The sequence below is a fragment of the Protopterus annectens genome, chromosome 6.part0 (genome assembly GCF_019279795.1).
Source record: "Protopterus annectens isolate FY-2018-M chromosome 6.part0, PAN1.0, whole genome shotgun sequence".
In the NCBI taxonomy this organism is placed as follows: Eukaryota; Metazoa; Chordata; order Ceratodontiformes; family Protopteridae; genus Protopterus; species Protopterus annectens.
The window spans coordinates 1,150,957,608-1,150,976,522 of NC_056737.1; the positions used below are offsets into that span (position 1 = coordinate 1,150,957,608).

Genomic DNA, 18,915 nt, shown 5'->3' on the forward strand with positions numbered 1-18,915 from the left:
TTCCCTGCTGATTCTGACAAGCCCTTTCCCTTGGATCTGGTTTCTCTAGATAGTAGGTAGGGAGAGTAGGAATCTCAATCATCCATTCATGTGCATCACTAATTAGATGACGAGGCATTTGACTACCTTAAGAGAGCCATAGTTACTTTCACCGTTTGCCCATGCCTCATTGAATTTCTTCATTTTGACATTTGAAGCAATGGGATGATGCAGCTGTTATACATACTTAACTTCTTTTAAATGTAGCTCTTCCTTTTCCTACATCCTAATGAGCCTTGACATCAGTGCAGTGCTGGGAGAACTAAAACAGTGTATATTATTACCCAAGTTTATTCATGCTATGCAAGTGGGAATGATCCATGCACTACACAAAACGATTCTGACATCATGATGTGCTCCTATAGATGTTGGGCATATAAAGGTAAAATACTGCTTTTGCTTTGTCTATACTAAGGCAGGATTTCTCAAATAATGATGGTAGGCTTCATAATGAAACCACAATTTGTTTCCAAACAAGTTAGATAACTTACTACCTTCAAAGTGGTGCATTAGTATATCATTTCTATACTAGCATGTTAGCTTTCTTTGCAAGTCATTATTGAAGTGAGTACTGTGTCATGTCTAGTTTCCTTAGCCACAAACCTGTGACTGGGCTGATGGAAATCGTAGGATAAATGTAAAATTAGTTAATAGTTGTAGACAGCTCAAAGGTAATTTATAAAACTCCAAAGGTGCAATACAGACATGATGCTTTTGTAAGGGAAACCTCAATCTCCTTTCTGTTTTTATTTTATATTTTTATTTTTTTGACATCTGTCAGTATTTATAGATATTTCCTTTTGTGAAACTTGCTTTCATTGTGGTAGAGTCTGTGAACCAGTATCGGAAGGCTACCATTCCACATCATTAGCTCTTCTCCATATCTTAGATTGCCTAATTTTCCTTTATCTCTACTTCTGTTCACATTGTGCCAGTGAGCTGTTGTGATGGATATGAATGGTTTAATGCTGCTAATATGTATACCATGCTGACACCTTACTTGGAGGATTTAACAAATAATAAGGCTGTAATATTTATTTGTTTCAGATGAATGTAGACAGATTATACACAGATAATATTATCATTCTATGTCTGAACATCTACTGTACATCAGTGTGAAAACAACTGCTAGTTATATGGTACTACCATGGTACTACTGTGGTACTAGTGTAGTACTAGGGTGGTATTACCATGGTACTAGCATGGTAATTGTGTGGTACTACTGTGGTACTAGTGTGGTACTACTGTGGTACTAGTGTGGTATTAGGGTGGTACTACCATGGTACTACTGTGGTACTAGTGTGATACTACAATGGTAGTGGTGTGGTACTTGTGTGGTACTACTGTGGTACTAGTGTGGTGCTACTATGGTACTTCTGTGGTACTAGTGTGGTACTTCTTTGGTACTAATGTGGTACTACTGTGACCGCTGTCTGCGCTATACCTTTCTTCCCCAGAGTTTCAGTGGGCAGTGTGAGCTTGCATGTAGGTGTTACTGCCCTGATTCTGTGATACTAATCATTCGAGTATCTATCGCTTTTTTTGTAATCTTAGGAACTTTGAAAATGTATTTCATAGTCCCCATCTGCATTCTCGAATGCAGTACTTGAAATGACTGATACCGTAAAGCAGAATAACCGGAGGGCTATAACAGAGTCAATGTAATTCTACTCCTGATCATTAGTTTCAGAAAGCAGGAAAATGAGACAGGAAGGATCTTCATGTGTCAACTCTAAAAGCATAATTTTCCTGATATTTATACTGCCGCAGATGAAGAATCTGCTTTAGTTATTATCTTATAGAAATGAGAAGAAATTCTGAGACAAGCACAGTGTGCATGAAATTATGCAATTAATGTGTCTGAATTAGGGACGTAGCACATGCAACACTCTTCAGTGGATCAGAGTATTGCAAGCAAATTGTACACATGTTTTCTGACTATGTTAGGTAAGATACATTAATTCTACAAATGGTTTTCCCAGTAAATAATCTGTATTGGTTTAAAAACTAACATGCAGCTACTTTTGGTAAAATTACTTACACTTAAGTCAAGTTCTAATATAACAGGGTTCTCAGCTCTTAAGTCTTGTAATTAACATTACTTTTCTCTCTCTCTCTCTCTATCTCTCTCTCTCTATCTCTCTCTCTCTCTCTCTCTCTCTCTCTCTCTCTCTCTCTCTCTCTCTCTCTCTCTCTCTCTCTCTCTCTCTCTCTCTCTGTCTCTCTCTCTCTCTGTCTCTCTCTCTCTCTCTCTCTCTCTCTCTCTCTCTCTGTCTCTCTCTCTCTCTCTCTCTCTCTCTCTCTCTCTCTCTCTCTCTCTCTCTTTCTCTCTCTCTCTCTCTCTCTCTCTCTCTCTCTCTCTCTCTCTCTCTCTCTCTCTCTCTCTCTCTCTCTCTCTCTCTCTCTCTCTCTCTCTCTCTCTCTCTATCTCTATCTCTCTCTCTCTCTCTCTCTCTTTCTCTCTCTCTCTCTCTATCTCTGTCTCTCTTTCTCTCTCTTTCTCTCTCTCTTTTTCTCTCTCTCTCTCTCCCCCTCTCTGTCTTTCTCGCTCCACCTCTCACACCCGCTTGTGGTAAAGTAGTCCCCTCTCATTCCTCTGTGCTCTGAATATAACTGTCTCAATCTGAGCATATTAATTGAGTGTGGGTTTTACAAATGTGTATGAGGATGGAATATGTTTGTAGGGTTTGCAAGATTATCATGTACCAAGACAAAGTCCTAACAACTCCTACCTATCAGAAGAATTACTTTTAATAATTACTGGCAAGAGAAAAAAACAATCAATAAAGCATCTAAACATGAAGAAATACTCCACCCATACCACCCATAGTATGAACTCAAGCAGATGGGACCACAGTGTAATGTCTGATTTGCAGGACAATATACGCAGGAGTGCAATGTCATAGTTATGTTGCACGTAATTATCACCAATCACTCTACCTGGTGTGGGAATAGAACCGGCAGCTTGCTACATTAAAGGGGAATGTGTGACCTTTTTGCAGTACTGACACTCAACTCAATTTATGGTCTTGCTTAAGATCTCAGAAAATACTACTGTTATTTCTAAAATTAACCTGGAGTATTTTCTTTTACTGCACTAAACACAGGATATGAAATATCATCTTGAATAATTCTTCTTTTAAGCTATATATATATATATATATATATATATATATATATATATATATATATATATATAGAGAGAGAGAGAGAGAGAGAGCACGACACATATATACAGATGGTCTTTGGAGTCGTTTTCTGATATTGCAGCCTGCCAGTGATAGTTTGAAACAGGCTTTCTGAGGGGTGCATTGATCTTTAAATGAGAAGAACAAAGTAAGGAGTTGTGGGGTTACATCCCCAACATGAGGTGGTACATGAGAGCTTGTCCAGGGGAAAAAGTGGTTGCTTTTCTGTTGCATTTGCATGTATTTTAATATGCTTCAGTAAATGTATATTCCAGATTATCAATACAAGTATTTGGTGCCAGGCTTTTGTGATACAAGCTCAAATGAAACAAGGAGGCATGGACTTGTTGTAAAGTAGCATAACTAAACCCTTTTTTCTTTCATTCCTATTTATCAATATAAATTTTTGAATTCTACAGATTTCTTTTTTTTTTTTCATAATTTTAAGGTGAGTTTTAGTTGCAGTTAAGTAATAAGTGATCGGCTATATCTTACACCTGCTTTCTGAAAAACACTGTACTTATCTACCCAGTTGAGCTTTCTACATTTTTATGATTTAAGAGAAAAATATAAGTATTAAGCATACATCTAGAACTCTGTTTTCATCTGTGAAAAAAACAAAAGAAATTTCCACTCATGATTTGGACTATGTAGATGTTTCACTAGAATGATTGTTATAAAATGATGCATTTAACTATAATGCTTATGTTGCAGATAAATGGTTTTCTGACGCTAAGAGAGAGAGAGAGAGAGAGAGACAGAGTGCTATAGACAATAATATGCAAAAACCAACATTTTATGATTTTCCTTATTTCTGTTTTTTTGCTCTAATTTCAGAGTAACAGATGTAATTTGTCTATAAAAATATTTTAAAATTAAACTTCGCATTTAATTTACACCTAGTGAAAAGTAACTTTATACAGCACTGTATGATATGCAGAATGTTATGATAGGATGGAATCTGTTTCTTAGCATTACTGGCGTTATGCAAGAATTTAAATAAAACCTTTTATTTTTTATGAACAGCATTCAGTATCTCCTGTTTTCCTTCAGGATTACAAATGTGCCTCTGTTCTCATATTGCGATTTGATGATACTAATCAGCTTGTTTTATTGGAGTTTATAAAATAATTGCATGTGATAAACATTTGAACATTAGTTAATTTAATTTTGTATGGATTACACTTAAATATTAGCAGTTTGCCCTTTAGCTTAGATATTCATAACATTAATGCCTGAAATAAGCTTTCTTAATGGAGACAAGTTAGAGCTTTTGCCACTAATTAATATGTTAGGTGTTAGAAGTTTTTTTTCTCAGAAAACAAATTCTGGATCTTATAGTAAAATAAGGTTTCAATAAAAAATATCAAAATAATTTCTCAATTAAAACATCACTTAGGATATCAAGAAAAGAGAGGCATTGGGAATGGTAGGCAGCTTTTTGTGGATTGCTGTATAAAATGCAAGCTGTTGGAGAGAGATGCATGGGTTATGGGGATTATTAAGTACACCATGAACTGCTTTAAATATGAAACAAGTTGGAACAGTTTTTCAGTCCAAAGTAAAACTGCAGAATGCAAACGTAATTATATATTTCAAAATTAATATTAACTATGAGCAGGACATCATTTGGTATGTTTGACTTTTTTGTCATGCTAATGTTTCTATACATAAATTAATCCAGCTTTCTCCCCTCCACAGTCTGATGGACCTGTTAGATGGCTTGTCCACCTGCACCCATTGGCTTCATCATTCATTCAGGAACAAGGAACTAGGATTCCTGGCCTAGACCTATAACCTAATTGTTCTCACCTCGGTGCACAATCAGAACTGCCATTTCCCTCTAGGGAAAATAAAAGAGGAGCAAGACATATGCAGGATCAGCATAGGTGCCTGCCTACTTAAGCTGGTGGAATAACCCACTCACTTATTCTGAAGTTCCATGCATCGCTACTCACATTGAAGCATGCATGCTGCCACACATGATTATTCAGAAATCTGCAGTGCACGACTCTGCAACTTGCATGCAGCAGGATCATATCTGTGGGTACTGACACACAGCAGGCTCACACCCATGGGAGCTCACACACATCAGGCTCACATCCATGGGAACTCAAACACAGCAGGCTCACATCCATGGATACTCGTACATCAGGCTCACATCCATGGGAACTCAGACACAGCAGGCTCACATCCATGGGAACTCACACACATCAGGCTCACATCCATTAGTACTCACACACATCAGGCTCACATCCAGGGGAACTCACACACATATCAGGCTCACATCTATGGGTACTCACACAGAGCATGCTCACATCCATGGGTACTTACACACATCATGCTCACATCCATGGGTACTCACACACATCATGCTCACATCCATGGGTACTCACACACAGTAGGCCCACATCCATGGGAACTCTCACACAGCAGGCTCACGTCCATGGATACTCGTACATCAGGCTGACATCCATGGATACTCACACACAGCAGGTTCACATCGATGGATAATCGTACACATCAGGCTCACATCCATGGGAACTCACACACAGCAGGGTCACCTCCATGGATTGTCACACACAGCAGTCTCACATCCATGGATACTCACACACATCATGCTCACATCCATGGGTACTCAAATACATCAGGCTCACATCCATGGGAACTCACACACAGCAGGCTCACATCTATGGATACTCGTACACATCAGGCTCACATCCATGGGAACTAACACACATCATGCTCACATCCATGGGTACTCAAACAAAGCAGGTTCACATCCATGGGAACTCACACACAGCAGGCTCACATCCATGGGAACTCACACACAGCAGGCTCACATCCATGGGCACTAACACACATCATGCTCACATCCATGGGCACCCACACACAGCAGGCTCACATCCATGGGTACTCACACACATCATGCTCACATCCATGGGTACTCAAATACATCAGGCTCACATCCATGGAAACATACACACAGCAGGCTCACATCCATGGATACTCGTACACATCAGGCTCACATCCATGGGAACTAACACACATCATGCTCACATCCATGGGTACTCACACAAAGCAGGTTCACATCCACGGGAACTCACACACAACAGGCTCACATCCATGGGAACCCACACACAGCAGTCTCACATCCATGGGAACTAACACACATCATGCTCACATCCATGGGTACTCACACACAGCAGGCTCACATCCATGGGTCCTCACACAGAGCAGACTCACATCCATGGGTACTCACACACAGCAGGCTCACATCCACAGGTACTCACACACATCAGGCTCATATCCATGGGAACTCACACACAGCAGGCTCACATCCATGGGTACTCACACACACCAGGCTCACATCCATGGGTCCACAAAAACAGCAGGTTCACATCCACAGGTACTCACACAAAGTAGGCTCACATCAATGGGAACTCACACACAACAGGCTCACATCCATTGGAACTCACACACAGCAGCCTCACATCCATGGGTACTCACACACAGCAGGCTCACATCCATGGGTACTCACACACATCAGGCTCACATCCATGGGAACTCACACACAGCAGGCTCACATCCATGGGTACTCACACACATCAGGCTCACATCCATGGGTACTCACACACATCAGGCTCACATCCATGGGAACTCACACACAGCAGGCTCACATCCACTGGAACTCACACACAGCAGGCTCACATCCACGGGTACTCACACACATCATGCTCACATCCACAGGTACTCACACACAGCAGGCTCACATCCATGGGTACTCACACACAGCAGGCTCACATCCACAGGTACTCACACACATCAGGCTCACATCCATGGGAACTCACACACAACAGGCTCACATCCATTGGAACTCACACACAGCAGCCTCACATCCATGGATACTTGCATACAGCAGGCTCACATCCATGGGAACTCACACACAGCAGGCTCACATCCACAGGTACTTACACACATCAGGCTCACATCCATGGGTACTCACACACATCAGGCTCACATCCATGGTTACTCACACACATCAGGCTCACATCCATTGGAACTCACACACAGCAGGCTCACACCCACGGGTACTCACACACATCAGGCTCACAACCATGGGAACTCACACACAACAGGCTCACATCCATTGGAACTCACACACAGCAGCCTCACATCCATGGATACTCGCATACAGCAGGCTCACATCCATGGGAATTCACACAAGGCAGGCGCACATCTACAGGTACTTATACACATCAGGCTCACATCCATGGATACTCACACACATCAGGCTCACATCCATGGTTACTCACACACACATCAGGCTCACATTCACAGGTACTCACACACATTATGCTCACATCCACAGGTACTTACACACATCAGGCTCACATCCATGGATACTCACACATAGCAGGCTCACATCCATGGGAACACACAGACATCAGGCTCACATCCATGGGTACTCACACACAGCAGACTCAAATCCATGGGTACTCAAACAGAGCAGGCTCACATCCATGGATACTCACACGCAGCAGGCTTACATCAATGGGTACTTACACACAGCAGGCTCTTATCCATGGGAACTCTCATGCAGCAGGCTCACATCCATGAGACCTCACACACAGCAGGCTTACATCCATGGGTACTCACACAGAGGAGGCTCACATCCATGGGTACTTGCACAGAGCAGGCTCTTATCCATGGGAACTCGCACGGAGCAAGATCACATCCATGGATACTCACACACAGCAGGATCACATTCATAGGAACTCACAAACAGCAGGCTCACATCCATGGATACTCACACACAGCAGGCTCACATCCATGGGTACTCGCACACAGCAGGCTCACATCCATAGGAACTCATAGACAGCAGGCTCATATCCATATATACTCCCACAGAGCAGGTTCACATCCATGGGAACTCACACACAGCAGGTTCACGTCCATGGATTCTCACACACAGCAGGCTCACATCCATGGAAACCCACACACAGCAGGCTTACATCCATGGGAACTCACACACAGCAGGCTCACATCCATGGATTCTCACACACAGCAGGCTCACATCCATTGGAAATCACACACAGCAGGCTCACATCCATGCGTACTCACACACATCAGGCTCACAGCGCACACAGCAGGCTCACATCCATTGGAACTCACACACAACAGGCTCACATCCATGGGACCTCACACACCCCAGGCTCATATCCATGGATTCTCACACACAGCAGCCTCACAACCATGGAAACTCACACACAGCAGAATCACATACATGGATACTCGCACACAGCAGGCTCACATCCATGGGAACTCACACACAGCAGGCTTACATCCACAGGTACTCACATACATCAGGCTCACATCCATGGGTACTCACACACATCAGGTTCACATCCATGGGTACTCACACACATCAGGCTCACATCCATGGGAACTCACACACAGCAGGCTCACATCCACGGGTACTCACACACATCAGGCTCACATCCACGGGTACTCACACACATCATGCTCACATCCACAGGTACTCACACACATCAGGCTCACATCCATGGGAACTCACACACAGCAGCCTCACACCCATGGGTACTCACACACAGCAGGCTCACACCATGGGTACTCACACACATCAGGCTCACGCCCATGGGAACTCACACACAGCAGGCTCATATCCATTGGAACTCACACACAGCAGGCTTACATCCATGGGTCCTCAAACACCTCAGGCCCACATCCATGGGTACTCGCACAGAGCAGGCTCACATCCATTAGAACTCACACACAGCAGGCTCACATCCATTGGAACTCATACACAGCAGGCTCACATTCATGGGTACTCGCACACAGCAGGCTCACATTTATGGTTACTCGCAAGCGGCAGGCTCACATCCATGGGTACTCAAACACATGGCTCACATCCATAGGTACCCACAAAGAACAAGCTCACATCCATAGGAACTCACACCCAGCAGGGTCACATCCATGGTTACTCACACACAGCAGGCTCACATCCATGGATAGTCACACAGAACAGGCTCTTATCAATGGGAACTCACACGCAGCAAGAACGCATCCATGGATACTTGCACACAGCAGGCTCACATCTATGGGTATTTACACACAGCAGGCTCACATCCATGGGTATAATACCTTGTTTTGTCACTGGGTGTCACCCAAGTAGCAAGACAGAACTGTTTCCCTTGACCTAGGATGGCTGACCCAACAAAGGCTGGTCATTCACATCCTACCCAGCAGTCCCCTCCAGTATTCATACCATTAATAAAACATGGGTCATCTGGGTCATGATTAGTGCTTCCTCCCTCTGTGCCATGTGGTATCTGGACACCTAATTAGCATAAAAATTGAATACCGAATAGCATGTAATTCTCCAATGTCAGTAGAAATGTGGGATATTCCTACAAACACAAATTTAGAAAAACGAAGAGTGACAAAAATGAGATGAAAATGTAAAAATAAAATTGAAAGGCATTGTAAAATCGGTATACTTTAATGAATGATTTTGCAAAAATATACCTTACAAGTAATTTATTTTTGCTTCTGAAAATGGGAGACGTATGATACAGGTCTTGTTTTTTAGATTATCTGTGCCCTATGTTGGTAGTGAACTGAACAGCTTCAACAATCTTGTGTAACTGGAGGAAGAATTAGAAAATTACATGAAAGGGATACTCAAGCCCAAACATAGGGAAATACTTCCAAAAACAATTGCATCATGTGCAAGGGTATATCAGACTTGAAAATAGGTACATACATCCAAAATAGGTACACTTAAGAGATGTGATTAGTGGTAGTGTTATGTAAAGTGTTTTTCAAAGATGACAGGCAGGGCAAAGGCTGGGACAGTGGCAGGCTTAGGTTTAGCAGCTATTAATGTCTGCTAACTATGACTCTGCCCCTGTCCCTAACCCTAGGGACTTACTCAAGATACTACCAATTTCTTTGAATGTCATTTCATTGAATGGGAATTCAGTATGGCAAAGTCACTGAATATTCATGCCACTGAAAAGTCATTATACAGAGTAACAATTCAGAGGAAAGTGTAAACATTTGTAGAGACTGACTGCTGATACTGCTGTCTTTTGCATTTTGTACCAGCTGTGATTCAGTAGGTGTAGAATATTGTCTGCTGTTATATGTATACTGTATTATACGCATACATAAACCTTAATATATATATATATATATATATATATATATATATATATATATATATAACATGTATATATGTGTGTGTTTATGTGTGTGTGTGTGCGTGCGTGCGTGTGTGTGTGTATGTGTGTGTGTGTATACGGACAGATATATAATTGCTGTGTTAGATTATACTGCATATAAAGCAGCACTTAGTGACACTTTGCAAAATGGATACAGTAGAACCCCTCTAATCTGGCCACTCTTTAACCGATCATCAAATTTCTGACGTAGCCCTAGCAAAAGACAACAGAGAAGAACAACACTTCTGCCTCCTCTGGGCTACATAATGATAGACATTTGAGTTTTAGACTTCATATTGATTAGGAAAATGCATACTAACAGAAATCATGTTATTCTACCTGATTTACCACCTATAAATGTTATTTCCTATGCTTTTTCTGATTAACCAGCCATTTGCTTATCCAGCCTAAGGTTCTGGTCCCACTGAGACCAGTTAAGAGGGAGTCTACTGTAAATATTTTGTTTTTTTCATAACTTTTTTAGGGCACTGTTCATGGATACATTTATTTGCTTTTTGTTTAGCCTTTCAGGGTCAGGGCAAAGCTTACCTGAAGTGTGGTTTGTTTCTCAGAACCATTCAGAAAACATAAAATTTATAGAAGTATACCTCGATGTACAGAAATCACTGAATGGTTATGACAGGTGTCTATTCAGCCATTACATTATCAGCATTTTAGGACAAAAAAAGAAGACAAAACTCCTTTCTTTCCCCATGTCCTTTTCCTATCAGTAATATGAAGAGTGTTTTTTTTTTGTTTCCTCTTTTTTCTTGTTTTTTTTATAGAAAGATGTTTAAAATGTGCACATATGTACAAAAAGAATAGTTAGTTAGTCCTATTCCAATCTTCACATCTGGCAGTATGTATTTATGAATCAGAATGGCATTTTAATTTTATATAATTTAAGGCACATTATATCTAAAAGAGTCTGGCATTGTCTGACGTTTGCCATTAATATCAACACAGACATTGTAACATGAAGAAAAAGATTGACAAAGCTGTGTGTGTGCGCGCGCATGTATATATATATATATATGTGTGTGTGTGTGTGTGTGTGTGCGCGTGTGTGCGCACGCGCGTGTGCGTGTGACTGCTGTCTGTATGTGTGTGCATGTGTCTGTATTTTAGTCATGTTTATGAACATTCCGAAATGTTAGTGGTTTGCACATACAGCAAATCATGATAAAATACCCAAGAGTGTTTATTTACATCTAACGATTCTTTTGTCTGTGTCTGTTTTAGGTTCCACATTCATATGCAACACCCATATAATCCCAGTCAAAAATGAAGAGGGTGTAGCAATGATGTTCATAATAAACTTCGAATATGTGTCAGCAGAAGTCTGTACCGATTCCACAGAAAGGCTAAATCACACCTCACCTTGTAAATCTGAAAATCGTAAGCAAGTTTTTGTGTCTTTGCTTGCATCACCACTTTTCTTGACTGAGACAAGTGCATTTAGAGGACATGAGAATAAAACCCTGAGTTGGAATGGAAATTGTTGACAATTGTTAGTATTTGTTTTGAATGGCTATTTTGTTCAAACAGGCATGGGATGTGAACTAGTAGAATTACTAAACCTAATTAGGAAAGATGAGAGGGGGGTCGGACTGAAGGCTGACTAGTTTGGACATCTTTGGTTTTGGATGCTAGCTCAGTAAATTCTTAGGGTCTTGGGAAGCTGTCTAGCAAAGATCCAGAAGTATTACACTGAAATAATATTATAATTCTTCTATGGACATTGATGAGACCACTTTTAACATGTCTTATGGTATTGAACTAATGTATTTATCTCTGATATAGAATTTTTATTCATATTACTTTCCATTATGGTTTCATGTTCTGATTTTTTGGAGGTTATGGGGGGTCTGCCAGAAAGGGGATATTCTAACTTAGGTTTTAAATAATGTCATATGAGTAAGCCCCACCCCCTGTTTTATACAGAAGATATGACCTATAGGTTTCAGAAAACATATAAAAAGATCAAAATTTTAATCTCCAATATTCTATGCATAATCTACAAAGAAGTTATCATGTTATCAAGCAACAGGTGTGCAAATGTTTATAGCTACTAAACATTATAGTCTCTGTGTATTTTTTATTTTAAATTTTGCTCAGTACATACTTAATTCCAAAGAAAATATTTTATTATTCTTAATTATTAGTGACATCTCCGTTTTATTCACATTTATTTATTTAATCAGTTGCTGAACATAAAGTGGGGTCGTCTTTGCAAATGTGTTTTTATAGCATATGCTGTTATATTAAATTCATCTAACTTTATGTTCTGGATTTTGTTGTGCAAATAATGTTGCAGAAGGCTTACTGTAACACTGAAGGAAACTTTAGAGACAGTTTTTCTGTCCATTCATTATGTTGATATTGCTATACTGAGGAATATGGGCTATTGAATATCTGCTGTCAGATACCATATAATGAAGTGGACAGGGTTGTTGCTGTTACCTCATTTTCATCTGCAAGCATAAGACATAGTGTAAAAAGGTTGATTACTGCACTGTGTGTCATACCAACATACAGTATGGATGCAACAGATAGCATAGCCTTTTCATACTAGGATGTTATCTTCTTACACTGCTCTTTTGTTAGTATTTCCCTTTACCGTCCCCATGTTTGCAAACTGGAATCAATCTGGTCAGCCACTGAAATAGAATGTTGGCAATGAGTATACATCTGGGTTTCACATTGCTATAATCTTATGATTAGCTGCAAGAAAATACCTTATTATTTATTTTAGATTTGTTTACCAGAAAAGTCTGACTAGGACAGAGTCCATTTTTAGCACAGGCCTGAGAGAAATGTTCCAGACACATGCCTTTGGAATGTGGGAGGAAACTATAGCAGCTGAAGAAAACCCACTTGAATGCATGGAGGACATGCAAACTCCATAGAGAAGGCACCCCAGCTGAGAATCAGACCAGAGAACCTCTTGCTGTGAGGTGACAACACAATCACTACACCACTACACCTCCCATAAAAGCAGCAAATTTTCCACACCATCAGAAGCATATCTGTATGAAGTAGTGGCTGCAGTCTACATGCAGTAAGACAAGAACATTATATAAACACTTCTAGTTGTACAGTATCATACTTTTATCTTATCTCATCCTCATCTCTCTGACCCATGTATACCAACTAACAGTATAAAACTACCTCCCAATATATACCAGTATGCACCAGTATGCACCAGTAGTACTACACGACAGTCAGCACTTATCATTTCACATACTATACCATACAGAGGATGAAAATGTAGTTATTTACTGTATAACCATTGACAGTCATTGAACTTGGGTTTATAGCTACTGTAGCAGATCCAGATGGTACATACCCATCCCAACCTAAAGATGAGTGAGCTGGTCTATATATCATGTAAGCCTGTCCGTATGTATGGCTGCATTTTCCCATACATCAAGTTTTTTTTTAAAACAGTACATGCTTCATCTGCAAAATGAGATCCTCTTCTCTGTGGAGGTACAACATCATCTTTGTACATAAAACATAAGAAATGTAAGGAATAGATTAAAAGGTGCATTTGATAGTGTTCACTGCCAACTCCAACACAGAATTAAAAGCATGAAATAAAATTATATATTCTGCATTCATTATAGTGTTAATACTTTAGGAAGACATTGAATGACACAAATGAAAGACTGCTAATCTTAAGTAATTTAACATGGAATACTGTATTACACTGTATTCAAGAAATTTAACATACATAACCAGACTTATGATGTACATAAAAGTCAATATAAAACCATTTATAAGCTTAAAGAGATGTAAAAGTCACATTAAAACCCTTAATTTATTTTTCTCAATTTTTTTATTTTTCAAATACATTTGAATGAATTCCATAGTATTTATACATAACATCTTAAATAACTTTGTACACTATTTACATTAGCCTGACACTATAACAGATCTTAAAGCATGCAGTTACTTTATAAGTATGTCCAATCCATTATCAGAGTGTCTGATCAATTATTGTATAGTGTCTGTCAATGATAAGACTTTTCCCCAAGGGTTGTTGATAAATAGCTTTGGATAAATTCTTAGTTCTTTAATTTTAATTTCCAGTAATGCTGTGGTCTTCAGTAGGCTGTAGAAGTCTTCCAAAGTTGATATTGTGTTTGTATTCCATTTTCTTGTTATACACTTCCTTGAAATTGCAAGTATAGCCCATATTAGATACATGCGGATAAATGAGGACCTTTGTTCACATTTAATAATACAAGATCTTTAGTTAAATAAAATGATTCATTAAATAAAGCTTGTAGTAAGTTATTAATACCATTCCAAATGGCTTAATTTTAACTCAATCAAAGAAAATGTGGTTCCAATCTGCATTGTGTACTTGCTCACACCTTCAACATATTCCTTTTATGGAAGGACTAATTTTACTGATTCTGTCTGGGGTTAAGAATGCTCTGTGCAAGTATTTCCTATTAAAAACTTTCCAGTGTTGTATAAAGGATGCATATTTTATCAATAATAAGATATTTGCTTTAATATCTTCAGTTAACTGTATCGAGTGTCCTTTTGTTATATATTTCCAATATGAGGTTTTGTGTGTTGTTTTATAGTTTATCAATATTTTGTAAAATTTTGAAATACTGTTTCCCATGTCAAAGTCATTATATATGATCTCATATATGCATTTTGTAAATTTAGGTATTTCTTTAAATGAAGAATTTTTAATTATTCTACTTAAATCTTGTGAATATGACAGAATACTCTGTAAAGCTAGCCAGGGGAATTAGCCAGTTAAAGGGGAATGTTGTATGGTGTTTTTATTACTTGCATATCTAAAACATTTAGCTTTGGTACAGTGAAGCCAACAAACAAATTCTTTCGGTTGCCAGGAATTAATAATTTCTCTATATATTTTATGTTCATAGGTTCATAGGTTCATAGGTTCATACTAGGCTATCTGCCCTGGGGCAATTATAAGCCTAGCCCGATTCTGTATGGCTTACGCCACCCCTTGATTTGAGTATACTGTGCCCTTTTTAAGGTTTAGTTTACTGTGCCTCTGTCTAATAGTGACATGGGAGTAATCCCTGGGACAAACCTACGATCCCCCATCCACTTATCGAGATTCTTCTTGAAGAGATTCAGTGAGGTGCTCTGCCTCACATGAACTGGAATTCTATTCCAGAGCGAAGGGAGCCTCTGGGTTATGAACCTGTCCCTCCAGCAAGTTCTATTTATTTCTGTGCTGAGGTTCAAGTCCCACGAGTGTGGCTCTAAGGGATTTAGATTTACTGAGGTGGAGCATGTCCATTAATTCTGGATTTGACATAGCTTTGTATGTCAGGCATAGATCGCCTCGAAGTAGGCGGTATGCAACTGAGTAGAGCTTGAGTTTTTTTAACCGAGCAGCATATGGCATCTGTTTGAGATCCTTGATCCTCTTGGTGAGATACTTTTGGGGTCTTTCTAATTGCTGCAGGTGTTGGGTAAGGTACATCCCAAAAGGGGCATTGTATTCTATGATGGGCCTGATGAGGGATGAATAAAGGGGCATGATTACCTCTCTTGATCTAGATGTGAAACCCTTCGTGATGAGGTGGGCTATGTAGAAGGTCTTTCTAACCACTTTGGCAATGTGGTTTTCAAAGGAGAGATTGCTATCAACTTGGGTCCCCAGGTCCCTAATAACTTTCTCTGAACTTAATGGGTTTCCGCCTATGTGGTAATTTGTGGGCACATTGTTTTTGCCAAAGGGTATGACTATACACTTTTTGGCATTTAGCTTTAAACCATGGCGCTGGCACCAGTTATCTGTCTCTGTGAGACCTGTTTGAAGGATGTTTGTGTCAGCTGGAGAGTTGATTATGGCACCCAGTTTGCAGTCGTCTGAACTTGGTGAGCCATAGTCCTCCCACGCTTGCCTGTACCTCGGAAAAGTATATACCAACAAGAGTGGTCCCAGGACAGAACCCTGTGGGATGCCACTTGTGACCTGTTTCGAGTCTGACATGGCTCCAGCAACTCTCACTCTGTGGGTTCTGTCTTTGAGCCAGTTTGCGACCCATCTTGTGACATAGGGGTTTATATTTAAGCTGGATAGCTTATCTATGATGCCCGAGTGGGGTATTGTGTCAAATGCCTTTGCAAGGTCCAGATAGGCTGTGTGGACTACCTTCCCTTCATCTATGGCTTTGGTGACTGTTTCAAAGAAGTCAACCAGGTTCAAAAGGCAGGATCTGCCCTTGACAAAGCCGAACTGGGTAGGATCTAGTGTCTGTAGGTCCCCAATGTCTTTGTTTATGAGCTCCATGATGATCCTCTCCATAGCCTTGCAGACTAAGCTAGTCAGGCTTATGGGGTAATAGTTTCCAGGGTCCGTAGAGGCTCCACCTTTGTGGAGTGGGACCACTGTTGCTGTACGCCATTCTGTGGGCACATATCCTGTAGTGAGGCTGAGATTGTATAGCTGTTTTATTTGAGGGATTAGTTCCTCTTGTAGTTCATGTAGGACGCAACCTGGGATGCCATCTGGTCCCATGAAGCAGTGTTTTCTGCTTTGGAGAGGGCAGCCTTCACCTGAGCATCTGAGATGTTTGGGAGGCAGCCCTCTGCCGGGATAGATACTTGCTCTTTTGGGGGGGAGGGGGGGGAGAAGTTTGCACTGAACCTGAACCTGTCTGCCAGGATATTGGCGATGTCTGTGGGTTCAGTGTATTTTTTGTCGTTTAGAATCAACTCAGAACAAGTCTGGGAGTTGCATCCCAGGTTTCTAACATAACTGAAAAAAGCCTTATGATTGTCTTTGGTGTCCTGTGCAATTTTTCTCTCGAAGCTGGCCTTGGGGGATTTTATGAGGGATAGTAATTTTTTGCTAGTACTGATCAGAGATGCCTTCCCTATTAGGGATTTTGCTCTGTCATGTAGTAGCTTCCTCCTTCTGTTGTACAGTTTATTTATGGCAGGGGTCCACCAGACTGGACGCCTGCCTTTGGATGATTGGGTCTTGGTTTTGTTTGGGATAGTATGATCCATGCATTTCTGGAGATGTCCGTAGAATGCATTTATATAGGATTCTGCAGTTTGGGCTGTAGTTTCCACTGGCCCTGGGGCCTTGAAGGATTCCACTTTGGTTTTGAGAAGTGAGAAGTTCGCTTTTGAGAAGTTTTTCACTGTGGTTTTCTGGGCTGGGGGGGGGGGGGGTCGGGATGTGGACATCCAGTGAAATTAATTTATGGTCTGATCTTACCAATGAGGGATATACCTCTGGTGTGGAGCATAGAGTCCCCATGTTGGTAATGATCAGGTCTAGTATGTTGTCCCCTCTTGTGGGAGTGGTGACTAGTTGTTCCATAGCATTTGAGTTTATAATTTCCAGGAATCTTTGGGCTAAGGTGCTGGGGCTTGAGTAGTGCTCCCAGTCAATGTTTGGGTAGTTGAAGTCACCCAATATAATGGTGTTCGAGAGATCTTCATGTTCTCCAATGTTTTCAGGAAAGCCGAATGGGATTCCTGACTTTGAGAGGGTGGTCTGTAGGATGCTATAAACTGAAAAGCAGTCTTGCCCACTGTTAGTTGCACATGGATGGTCTCCGATGCCGTGCAATGCCACTAACCTGGAGGTGTGGATATCCTTGATAAATATGGAAACTCCCCTCCTTTTGTGGTTCGGTTCGGGTTTTGGGGCGAAAAGCATGATACGAGGTATAGCCTGGTAGTGCTGGGGTGCTCTCTGGAGCCTTGAACCAGGTTTCTGTCACTGCACAGATATCGATGTTCTCCATACTGAGGAGAGCTTCGAGTGTGTGCATCTTGAGGTTAAGACTTCTGGCGTTTAGCAGCATTACCCTTAGTTTCTTGTTCCTTGTGCTGTCTATGGGGGTGGGTTTGACCTTTGAGCCTTGCCTAAAAAAGGCACTATGGGGGTGGCAAGAGCCTTTGCCAATATCCGAAAGCCCAGTGGTGACAGGTGCAAGCCGTCCCTAGCAAAGCAATGTGGCTTGTCGAGCATGTCATCCCAGGCTGACAGACACTGGATCCCCTTTGAATGAAACCAAAATTTTAGCCAATTGTTAAAATCGATCATTTTGTCTTTGTACTGTGGCATCATTCTAGGTGAGGGTAAGATGCTGCTCAAGGTCAGGGTCATACCAGCCTGGGCTACATGATCAGAGAGCTCCTCTATGTCTCTTTTCATGTAGTCCAGGTAGGTACGTCTCAGGTCATTCACACCAGCATGTACAATGACTGAGTCATATTTGTATTTGCTTTGGAGTGACCTGAGTGCTTGCGTTATGTGTCGGATCCCAGCACCTGACAGGCAGCTCACCGTGACCTTCTCTTTATTCAGCCTGGTGAGCGGGACGTCAGTGTGTCTGACAATAGAGTCACCTATAACAAGAGTATCAGGTGTGTTATTCAGCCTTAAGGGCTGTGGCTGCTTGGCACACTGA

General features: G+C 40.9%; 1 protein-coding gene across 2 annotated transcripts in view; it reads left to right on the forward strand.

The window, feature by feature from the left end:
• Positions 1–18,915, forward strand: part of KCNH7 (potassium voltage-gated channel subfamily H member 7) — a 2,626,261-nt gene that overhangs the window by 1,222,271 nt on the left and 1,385,075 nt on the right. For both annotated transcript variants that reach the window (XM_044074771.1, XM_044074772.1), the window contains exon 3: positions 11,717–11,872. In XM_044074771.1, coding sequence (XP_043930706.1) covers positions 11,717–11,872 — 156 coding nt within the window. The remainder of the gene's footprint in view (positions 1–11,716; positions 11,873–18,915) is intronic.